Source organism: Saccostrea echinata, unplaced genomic scaffold (assembly GCF_033153115.1).
Source record: "Saccostrea echinata isolate AGI-Se365-2 ecotype Australia unplaced genomic scaffold, CSIRO_AGI_Sech_v1 ptg000040l, whole genome shotgun sequence".
Classification (NCBI taxonomy): domain Eukaryota; kingdom Metazoa; phylum Mollusca; class Bivalvia; order Ostreida; family Ostreidae; genus Saccostrea; species Saccostrea echinata.
In genome coordinates this window covers 3,454,755-3,467,330 of record NW_026889789.1, presented here as the reverse complement: position 1 = coordinate 3,467,330, position 12,576 = coordinate 3,454,755, and the positions used below count along the sequence as shown (strand labels likewise).

General features: G+C 31.9%; 1 protein-coding gene across 1 annotated transcript; it reads right to left on the bottom strand.

Moving 5' to 3' along the window:
* Window positions 1-2,267: 2,267 nt before the first annotated feature.
* LOC133200472 (uncharacterized) lies at window positions 2,268-3,263 on the bottom strand. The gene is made up of 4 exons (XM_061336263.1): window positions 3,044-3,263; window positions 2,725-2,926; window positions 2,425-2,532; window positions 2,268-2,299 (listed from the first exon to the last, which is right to left on the bottom strand). The coding sequence occupies exons 1-4, from the start codon at window positions 3,155-3,157 to the stop codon at window positions 2,268-2,270; spliced, it is 456 nt and encodes a 151-aa protein (XP_061192247.1). The 5' UTR covers window positions 3,158-3,263.
* Between the last annotated feature and the right edge of the window lie 9,313 nt (window positions 3,264-12,576).

The following is a 12,576-nucleotide window of genomic DNA, read 5'->3' as shown; positions in this document are numbered from 1 at the left end:
TAAGCACACTAAAACCCAATGAACTGTAAAATAAAATTCAGAACAATATATTTAGGTATATTAAAAAAAAAATGAAAAAGAAAATGGTACACATGCATCTACATTAAAGATGTTCCTGTTACTATGTTAGTAATTTTTGAATGAAATAGGTTACTGAAATATAAACTGTAAATTAAAATATCTGCATAATGATGATGTACAAAATGCAAATCACAGAGGTATGTTATGGTAATATCAGATAATTATGCGGCATTTTTATTGTAAAAAAAGTTACATTGTTAAATCCGAAAATCCAAGGGTAAAACATTTACTATTATCATCCATTGTATAGACGGTAATGGCTCTTATGATACGACAAGGTGGCGCCTATAAAGGGAAAGAAAATTGCCTCTAAGGAAAAATGAAAAGTTCCACAATATCCCGTAGATAATTCATTTCTTCCAAATACTATACAGGTAATAGCTTCCATTAGGCCTCATTAGACTGTTGCCATCCCCACCCCTGATCATGTTAAAAAAAATGTCGTTCCCTTTAACATTTAAACAAATTTATGATGTACGCTCGTATAAAAAACAATCGGTATTCAAATTCAATTCAAATATCTACTCCAATAAAACTCAAATTAAATATGTGGAAAAATTTTAGTTTTAAAATGGGCAGACTAAATTGACATCGAGTTTGAGGAAAGGAAACGACAATGGAGTTTTGAATACTTTTTCATACTATGTAATTTTATAACACTCTGAAGTTCTCAATAGTGAAACCAGTAGATTGCTAAATTCTGTGCAGAGAAATATGGGTGGTACATTCTAAGACCACCAAAATCCATCCCCTTCAGGTCTCATCTGATGTCAACCCTTGACCTACGGGGGTATGAGCAACCCCCGAAACACTTGTTTTGGAAATATTTATTTAACTCCTAGTATAATAATAACATGGTATCAAACTCTGAATTACATGGAGTACCTACTCTATCCAGAATCGCAGTCATTTACACTTTCGGAGAAAAGGCACAGATAAACTGTTTTCTTTATATTCTTTTTTTCTCCAAAAATAGCGTCAGAACTCTTTCCGACGACTCGTAAATTCGTTAAAGTATGTACCAGTTCGGGAGAAGACAATTCAAATTTGAAAAGTTTAAAACTACAACAACGACGACCACAAAGAAAAACAAGAGACAAATTAACACGTTTGAGCCTTAAGCTCAAGAGTGCTAAAAGTTTTCTATACATATACAGATATAATTCTATTTTTGTTATCCGGTAGCTTATACAGATTTAGAGAAGTATGTCCGTAAATGCTTGAATGACGGACATTTTACGAAACGGCTGTCGTAATAGCCTGTGGTGGCTCAATGAAGTGGCCAAAATTTGGGTTCCTTTTTGGAGTTAACATGCATTTCCCGATAGCAGAAAATACGTTGTGATGCATTATTGGAATATTTAGCTTTACCCCAAGCCTACTTTTGACCCAGGTGTCGACTGCGTGAATTTTAACAAAGGTTGATCTGTCGATTTCATACTCTGAAAAGCAGACAATTTCTGTACGCATGTGAGTTAAGGCTAGGTATAGGCGTTTCTATGCAAATGAGCTAATAAAAACGTGTAAGAGGTAAATTTATTATTCAAAGAATGTTTTGATTTATTTTCTTATGCATACTTAGTACCCACGATATGTTATAGCCAGTACACATTATGACGTCATATTATGACGTCATTGATCTTACCTTCTGGTGGTAATATAACACATCAACAAAACAGCTTCGGCGCAAGGGATTACCCGATTTATTTTTACATAAAAATTGTATAATGCGAAGAAGAATATTCTGTAGATTAATAAAATTGCTGCACAAATCCTAGGCATTTTCTCATTTGATCGGAATTTGAGGAAACTTGTACCGGACTGTACATTTTTACCCTGATTCAACTTAAAACTTTACAAATAGAAATTATACAACTGAGCTGTTGATATTTGTGCAGCAATATCAGCAAACGTTGGAATATTTTGCTTCTAAATTTACTTTGTTTCAGTTAAATAAAATAGAGCATGCCCTTGCGCCGAAGCATTTTTGTTGATGTCCATTATAATCTTGTGTAGTAAAGAACAATGACGTCATAATATGACATCATAATGCGTACTGGCTATCTCATATCGTGAGTACCAAGTATGTATCAGACAATGAGTTTTAACTTTCTCTGTATGATAGATATAGTCCTTAGGCATTTTAATTAGTTTATTTGCATAGAAATGCCTAACCTAGCCTTAACTCACCTGCGTATGCTCTTGGAACAAGTAGTATCTGCAAAAGAGAAAAAAACACATACACATGTCTTATCTTTAAATGTACCCTAGAAATAATACAATGTTGAATTGTTGCTAAAAACTTTGCTTCAGTGTTTTTGCAAAGTCATCTAAAATACTTACATGTTACAGAGTCGTTTGAGTAATGCTGAAATGGGCATTCTTGACAAAAAACTTGATAGTCTGGTATAACGCGCCCTGTTTCCTCGTCGAACTTAAAACAGTATTTTCCTACAAATGATTTTATTTTACAAAGGCATAACAAACACTTAATATATGCTTTGTTGACCAACTGTATTTTTTGGGAACTATTAAAGCAAAACAATATATATACTTTTGTGATCAGAGATATAATGCAATTTACATGATCCGACATTATCATTAAAGATGTTACAGAAAGCAATACGAGGGTTAAAAATATACCATCAAGATAATATCTTGGAGCACAAACTTCCACAATTTTGTCGCCAGAAGATACACAATGAAACACTAATTCTTCACTGGAGCAAGAATCACGAATATCTTTACAATTTAAAATCCTTGACCTTTCTTGAATAGATATTTTATCCGATGGACAACTTTCAACAGGGTTGACTTTTTTAAGAGCTTCCTTGCAAACATCTTCCTAAAAATAGGATTTTATTGTAATAATCTACTATATAAATAATAATTTTAATTTTTTTTTTTTCATAAAAAGTTGTAATAATTACCATAAGGATGTTAATTTTGTTCCAACACTTACTTTTGTGAATCTCATTTGTACTCTTGAAACTTTTGATCCCACAGAATTTAGATGATTGGCTTGCATACTTAAAAGGGCAATGATGAGCAAGCGACATCTGTAACCTGACATCATCTTTGCGAAGGTGATGTTTCTGGATTCTTTTTAACCCTGGCCCAGGGTTTGGTACAAACAAGATGTAAACAATCAAGTAATCTATCTCCCAATCTCTTTAAATACACGAGAAGTGTATATTTTTTCTACAAGATAAAATTGGTTAACTTTAGTGCATCTAAGCGAATAACACACAAACACATACGTGACATAACTATGCCGATCTTTTATTCTATAAAGTTTTTCGTGCAAAGGGCATTAACTATGAAAGATTTGATAGGTCATTCTTGCTAGGTTGTATTTCTTAATAATTTGATTTGTATTAAAAAAAAAAAAAAAAAAAAAAAAAAAAAAATCATGGTCTTTATAGCTTTTCCATTATTTTATTTGGTTCTAAATGGTATATATCCCATGGTTCAGCATTATCATACGTGATTAAGTAATTTTTTTTTTTTACTTTGTAGAATGATTGATTATTGTTGTTGTACGCCGAGTCGACAATGTTTCAGCAATATTTCGGCGGTTTTACTTTGTAGAAGTATTTATACATGTATCTGGGATATTTATTAATATTTTTTCTCATTTAAATATAGTCAAAGGTTGTAAATGAAGTCAGAAATGATCAATATAAGACAAAAATGTTTGTTGAAAGTTTTTCCTAATAATTCCTAACAATTTGCAAAATAGGCAAATTTTACATGACATTGGGTAATCAACAGAAAATTGCATCACTATGTCGATTCAGAAGACCAGCACAATCCAGGAAAGGATACTAAGCATGAGACCAACATCACCCCATCAGTCAAGCGCTACTAACAGGAGTCCAAACACGACCCCAATAAGTGCAGTACTCCCCTCAGGAGTCCAACAACACCCACATAAGTCCAATACCACCCCAAAGTCCAACATCACTCCCAGTAGTCCAATGACAAGATTTAATTAAAAATGTTTCCTGAAGAACCATTTGTCATGTTGTTATATATTTTTATGCATAAGACTATATATTGATCACATGTAAGACTGCAAACTTTTGTAAAATTATTCGATTTTTGTACTGTGATAAATTTATAAAGCATATGTTTATACGAGGGAGTATCAAAAAATTTGTTGACTAGCACCAAAAAATTAAAACCGCTTTAGGTACATCAATGAATTTTAAAATATTTAGTTAGCATCATCTTTTCTATTTGTAGACTAAACCACAAATCATAAATTTTATTTTTTAATAAATAATTAATGTTTTTGTAAGCAATGGTATGTCTAGGCGGCACAACCTCGAATATGATGTTTTTTTTCGACCTGAGTGATACTGAGAAAAACTCCTTTGTTATGAACATTTGACATCCAAAACTCCCGTTAATTCAAGTGTGTGATGGGACACTATTGTTCCGTAAAATATGCAATTTTTACCTCATTCTGTAAGTTCTATGAAATTTATCGTAAATTTTGTATGGAGTGCCAAACAATTAAGGGCTTGAAAATGACGTCAAAATGGGGGAGGGGTTTCTTTACAACATTCTATAAAGTTTTTTCCCTGGAAAAAAAAAAAAAAAAAAAAAAAAAAAAAAAAAAAAAAAAAAAAAACACAGGTATAGGCCTAGGAAATGTTTAAACTGGCTGTAGAGAAATAAAACGCATCCAGAGTATATGTTTTTAATGCCAAAATAAATTCAAAGAGAAAAGGGATGAACAGTTAATGTCGATTTGCAGTCAAGGTGTGAAAAGTCAATCACGTCAAAAAACGACGTTGATCATGTGTGCTAAATATTGAACTCCAAAAATCAAAATATGCTTGCATAATCAAACGAGGATCTCCCCCTATGTATAAATCCATTTACAATATTATATGCATTGAAAGCAGCTGTTCATGACATTGTAAAGTCATATAAACAAGACGTGTTTAAGTCCTTACTCAGCTCCAGGGAATCCCATCAAGATAAGTGTATGAGGAAGAAGAATCAGACATTAAAAAACAATGACGTTATCGGACGTCATGAAACTAAACGGCGACAGCGCCGAGTGATCATATTTTGCCGTTTTTATTTCATAATAATTTGGGAAATAATGAACGTATCAAGCTAAATATTTCAACATTTCTTTATTTTTTGTTGTTTTATGTTCCTTATAAATTTTGAAAGCAGAGACTACATAGTACTTATTTTATCGCCTCAGTCCATGAACTTTTTGATAACCCCTCGTATGTACATGTAATCTATTGCTGCTGATCTATTAGTAGGGGATTTAGTTGAAAAGTTTACAATCTAAATTCTTTTATATGTTTTCATTTATATGAATATGAACAATCTTAGTTAATAAAACAATTAAAATTCTAATTTTAATTCTAATTTCCAAGTAATGATATTATCCACCCACCTCCCCCAGAAATTAATAAAAAGTTGAATCAACTTTAATTCGATGTCTACACATCAATGCTTTTTAACATTGAATCGACGCTTACTTTTCAATATTGAACTCAATCTTCAAAATCTTAAATGAAATAATTGTTGACTCACATAGATAATCAACGTTGACTCAATGTTTATTCAATGGTGTGTGCCTGCTGGGTCATTTATAAACTTATATGAAAATGTAAAACCACCAAAATCACAGATCAACAATGTACATTATGTTTTTTTTTTATTCCGATCAGTGGATTTTTTTTCCCATCTGTTTAAATGTCATCTTTAGGTCGTCTCTGAGTGCCATTCCATACCAATTCAGTAAAACTGCGATAACTTCCAATCTATTTATTTATTTTTTGAATTTTGAAGAAATGTTTGGTCATCTTCAGATTATATCCTATAATCCCTGACCATTTTGTTGTACTTCATTTCTGAAATGCTCCCACCATTGAGAAAAGTATAACAAACCTTACCTTTAAAGTTGTCTGCAAAATGCATTCACAATACATGTAAGTCTTCTAAGTCTTCGAACTCTTTTTTCTCAATTCAGAGTATAGATAAAAAATTAAAAAAAAACACATACCTATTGTGAATATACCTTTGTAAAACCTTAAAACCCGATGAAAACTGTTCACGATTACAGAGGAATCTAGTATTTAAAGCCCAAGATTCTTGATGTAATCTTAGTCAACCATACAAAAAGCTATTTATAGAATAATTCAAATAATAAGAATCTGATTTATTCTGTACAAAAAGAAAAAAAAATAAATGACGAAGTTTATTTTAAAAGAGAAAGGTACATAAATATATATGCGTCATGAAACGTTCAACTGTGTTATACATTATTTTACTAATTAAAAGGAAAGAGGGTCGGAATGTGACAGAAAGGGGAAATGTTAAACAACGTATTAATCTTTAAAATTATGCACAAAGTTTCAAAGTAATTATAATTTCTGATTTTTTTCAAGCATGCAAGTAATAATTTAGAAAATCTGGGAGACTTTTAAGAGAAAAAAATATTTTATATGTACTGCTCAGTGTAAAATTTGTCTTTCGTATTCTTAGCTATTGTCGCTAACAGTAATTCTTGTCATTGTTTTCTTGTCATTGTTTTTCTATTATAATAGATTTTATATCATTTTGTTATGAAACTAACTGAAACCGAAATCAAACATATAATGACATGTGATACAGTATCTAATAAAGATTGAAATCTCTCATCAGGTATATTTTTAATTTCTAGAATTGTAGAAAAAAATATGATAATAATAATAATAATAATAATAATAATAGATATAACTGCAGGAACTATATCAAACTAATAATGAACATTTCAACACCTCTAAGATTATGACAGGAGCAAATCAAATATTAAGTTAATTACACATGCTTCTCTGTCTTCGAAACACTTCAATATTTTACTCAAGATAAAATTGAAATCATAATTTTAATTGTTATTTTTTTGTTGGTGGTGATGGTGTTGGTGGTTGTGGTGGTTCTGTGAGTGGTAGTTCGGGAGAGGGGGGAGTGTCTTTTGACCTCGGGATATTTAAACATCACGTTGATTGCCATAATTAATCAAAGTTTCATGAAAAATGAAAATGTTTATGCTCATGCATTTCGAAAAAGAGTTGTAAGTACTATTTCGCTCATTGTTAGGGAAGTTATGATAATGAGTAATTAATATAATTTAGTATTTTCCTCATAGAAGCAGCACGTTACTGGCCATTAAAATTATTTCCAAGTGTAATTTGCAATATATATATATTTTTATTTAAAAGTAATATGATAGATTATACAGATTATATAGTTTTTTTTCCAGTTAGTTATTTTTCTAAATATCTTTTTATTGATAAACAATATAACTAACTTTATAAAAATTGTCGCTGTCTCTTAGAGTTTTGTTTTAACATATCTACTCCCTGTTGAATTGCTGCAGTCTATTACAGGTTTTTTTTAAAACTTCAATATCTCTACTCCCTGTCATTCTTCACTTTTCATTAACCTTAGTTTTATCCAATTATTAAAGGGGACAGAGTTTAATGAAGGAAAATCTAAACTTTTACATTATTTCCATCTTAAATACCGCAGCTCTGATTAATGATGAATGTCACCTTGTACTAGTTACCTGTGGTAAATATATATCTCGTTTTTATTTATCATCAGACTGAACTTGAAGAGTAGTGTTTCACAAAAGAAAAAATACAAAACAAACATCTATTGAATGCTTTTTAAATACAAAGGTCACGTTGATAAAGCCAGCCAGTGTAAACTCTTATAGATTGAACTGATATTTTCAGTCAGTTTCTATTTAGTAAATATATATGATACTTTATGACTCAGCAGACTAGACACTTCAGTCCTATGTTTAACAATACAATTACAAATATGTCATACGCATATACACTATGGCTTGGCATTGTCTTGGAAACAAAAAAGGTATTATTTGATTCTTTTCAATTCATAACATGAGTTGTGGGAAGAAAATAAAGACAAAGTATATATTCGTCTACTACGCTAGGTGGTCTGGAAAAAAAAACCAAGTGTAAGGTACGATATAGGAGTTATAATGTAGAAATCCTGATATGGACCTGTGAACCTAAGAAATTAAAATTAATTTCTGCACAAGTTCATCTTGACTACCTCAGTATAGCAACATCTGGGTAATTTTGCAGTACGTGCAGGCACTGTTATGGAGAACGGGTCGAAAGCATCTACATCAAGCAAAAACGATTTGAAGGTTTTCTTTGGTATTTTGAATATCAGTAATCCGTCATTCAAAAATCGATGCCATCAAAGTTAATTTCCAACGCTTCTAATACATGTAATTGCTACCTCGATGTTCCCTCCGCCAGAAAAGAATAATCAAGCCTATTGACGTTTTGAAGCTCATTGCTGCAAAGGAAACACTGGATTCATTAGTTGGCGATGTTAATATTTTTTAGCTCTTTTTTTTTTATATTTCCATATGCTTTGCTAGATGTCAACCTAGCAGTTACATTTATGCAATCATAAACGCAATTGCTCTCAGTATGTGCATAGATTGTAGTAATTCTAGCATAGAGAAATTGGTCTCATTTAGGTACATACTGTTCAGGATTTGTGTGCATAAAAATTCTAAGAATTTTCTGAAGTACATATGTATACTTATATTTCTTAAGTACATTCTTATCTAAGTAAGATGCTTAGGTTGCATTGTAAAAAAAAATCTAAACAACATGCTAAGCAGATCGTGAAAGTTTTTCTGTGGCCATGTCAATAAAATCATTTGCGCTTTCACTTTAATGTAAATAAACACAAGTTTTTAATGGAGAAATGAAGAATAAAAAATATGAAAAATATTTATCATATACGAGGGTTGTTAGAAAAGTTCGCGGACACATTGATTTACGGAAAATCTATTGTGTACTGTGAAGTATGACTTATGTCTGATTAAATTCCTATCTTTTGTTAATTAGTATGTAAAAATTCAGGTCCATTTACTAAAATTTTTGAAAATTTACAACAATTTTTACTATGCGGTCATAGGATTCACGGAGCATTAACTTGACGTTAAGTGACGTGACAAGCAGATTTCAAATCCGTTAAGCTTTTTCATAGTTCTAAATATCTTTAATTTCCTTCGAATTTTCTTGTCTTTTTTCTACTGAAAAGTTAAATATCTATGTCAAGACATGTTACTTTTCTTCTATAATGTCTTTTGTGCTGTTTCGGACATTAGTGAGATCTTAAAATAATAGTTTACGCAGTTAAGAGGTCAGGTATGGAAACAATGCAAACTCCATAGCCGCAACGTCCATGCGATAAATGGGGTATTTAGGTATCGATGGAGTTGATCATTAAAAATGTTAAGCCTTCCATTCTTATAAAGGTACTACATTTTGCATACTTTCGTCCTTTGTACGTGTAGGCAATTTCCAGCAGCATCTAGAAGCATTTTAGTTTATTTTAGACATTTTCCTATCTGCACACATAATTTTTTAGTAGCTCGGTGCTCCATGACGTTCCATGACGTTCCCATTCTTGGCTTTGTTTTTACGCCTTGATTATTTATAAATGGCTATAAAACAGTCATACACCCTCCAATTTAATTCAAAATTTCGGCAAGTGAAGTTTCATGAATACTGTAGCGACAGGTAAAATATCATAATGCTTTCTGCGCTACAACTGTGCAATTTTTGATTTCAATAAAAAGTCTATGTAATGTAAACGTGCAAAAAAGTAGCATGCTCCGTGAAGCATGTTTTATCAAAATAATATAGCTGTATATTTTTTAAGGATCACCGGAAAACACCAAATCTTTGTATATTCATTGGAAAATAGGTAAAGATTTTATCTGGAGAGTTTAAACGGTTTCATGGAAATAGCGCGCTCACCATAGAACTTGTCCGCGAACTTTTCTAACAACCCTCGTAAGTTTAAGGATTAACCTTCCTGTAATCAGTAGTTTTCTTTTTAAAAAATCTGATCAATTTGATCATAATGTTCTTTTGATATCGACGGCGTGCGCATATTATCGTCTGCTTACAGAAAAGCACAAAAAAATCAAAAAGTCACCATAACCTGTATATTTGCTGGTACACGATAATACCAGTCGACAGAATAATAACATCTATAATTAAGCCTGTGATAAATTGTATTCCTCCATATGCCTAGTATATACTAGAATATAACACTTGGGAGTTAAGAAGTTTTATTCAAAAAGCTAGGCAATATGCTCAATAAAATTTCAATCTGCTAAATAAAAAATTAGAACATAAGTTTATGCTTAGACTAAAGAATTCTAATGCATACTAACCGAGGCCCCGGGATCATGAAACAGACTTAGACTTAAGTCATTTTTTCCAATCGCCTGTAAAATGTTTATTTATTATTGAACTAATCTCTAAATTTGCTGATAACAAAACTTTCGTAAAGCAATATTAACAAATATCTTAATTTTGGTCTACTTGACTTTTACAACATTTGAGCATAAATTAAAAATCTTGACTTAAGTTTTTGACGTTTCATGATCCTGGGGCCAGGATTATTTTAAGAAAACATAGATAAAAACAAGATGTATTAATGAAACAATGATGCGCCCGTAGAGCAGTTCAAATTCAAGGTCTTTTTATTTTGTAATATAGGTCAAACTCCAAGTACAGGGACTAAAGCTCTAAAATATTAATACAAAAGGAAAGGTCTTGTCACAAGGAATACATAAGTGAAATAGCAGGGCCCTAACAACAAGTTGTCAAAAGTAAGATATAGGCAAATTTAAAGGTTTCTTTTTTCATACAGTCCCTGAAACGTTCTACTTTCCCATTTTTCCGTTCGCTCACCGTTCGTTCACCGTTCGTTCAGCGTGCGTTCACCGTTCGTTCACCGTGCGTTCACCGTTCGCTCTCCGTTCACAGTTTTGCGTTCACCGTTCACCGTGCGCTCGCGTTCACCGTTCACAAAGCGTTCAGCGTTCGCTCTTCGTTCCCTTCACTTTGCGTTCACCTTGCGTTCAGCGTTCACCTATCGTTCAGTTTTCATTGTCATTCGGAACTCCGAAGTGAAAGGACTTATCTTTTTGTAGGTTAGGAGTTACAGGCTTTTTAATTTAATAACTAACATATCGTGTTTGAAGAATCATTATTTCATGGGGAAAAATATCTACGATATATATTTTTATCATTCTAACTTAGCTGTTAGGTTATTTATTAAATTACTCTGGAAAATAAATGTTGTTATAAGCACTTTCTGTACCTATGTAGAACGATGCTGAAATATTTAACTAAGGGCAATGTGCAAATTCTTCAAGCACTGCAACATTTCGTTGTTTTGTTAAAGACGACAAATCGTTAATGGAGATATAATTATCCAAGTCAAATAATTACGCAGCAAAATTACGAAAATATTTATTTCTAACACGTTTTTTTTTTCAATTACTACAGAAAATATGATAGAACTAGTTCTGAGAGTTATACATAGTACTACGGATATCGTGTTAATTTATTATCTTTGGAGCGAATTAAATTGATAGTGTGGTTAAAGGAGATATTTATTTAAAATGTAATGCACTACAGAATTTTCTCTACTATAATATGTAAAGTCTATAGTTATAGAGAAAAAAAAATCTTTCTTCACCGTAACTTTATATGTTTGCCATTCGATATGATTAATACCACCCCCCCCCCCTTTTCCCCCTAAATCGGTTACTTAGTCAGTATTGTATTTCCAGAATATTTTAATTAACATTTAAAAAAAAAAGTTAAGGTCTTTTTTGGAACAAAAATTTCAGTCTCAAAACAAACATGCATCTAAAAAAGTCACAAAACAATAGTAGTTCAAAATGTACACGTGTCGGCGGTGGTATTTGGAATTGGCAGAGAGTATGTTTCAAATTCAAGTGTTAATGCCCAATGTTTTTCATTCAATTCTTATTCAAATGTTGGAATCAAATCTAGAAATGATAAAAATAAATGTTATAACTTGTTGGAAATACTCGCACTTCGTCTTCGATGTGACGAAACTTTCACACCTGCACAGTGTCGAATGATTTTGATTGACAGGACAAGCACGTGGATTTCGTGTGGACTTGAAGCAGGAAAATAAAAACGAGTATGACTGTCAAACGAATGGATATGATTTGTTGATAAAAAAAAAAGTTACTTTCACTGTCTAATATATATTTAGAAAAAAATTTCAGAGTTTTTGTTTGATATAGGTACAAACATTTAGTGAAGCCTGAAATGGGGGGGGGGGGCTAAAACGGAATCTCTCTCTCTCTCTCTCTCTCTCTCTCTCTCTCTCTCTCTCTCTCATTTGTCTGTTTGATAAAAACTATAACAGCATATTACTTGAATATCAAGTTCTGAAAATTGAATTTATAACAAATAATATGAATATGTATCTTTGTATTATCTTGTCCGAGTATAATCACGGCCATCTACAGATAAATGCTGCTCAATAAACATGGCCGTAGGAACCGGGGGGGGGGGGGGGCAAGGGGGGGGGGGCGTGCCCCCCCCCCCCCAATAATTTTGCCGATATATAGATTACTATAGTGAA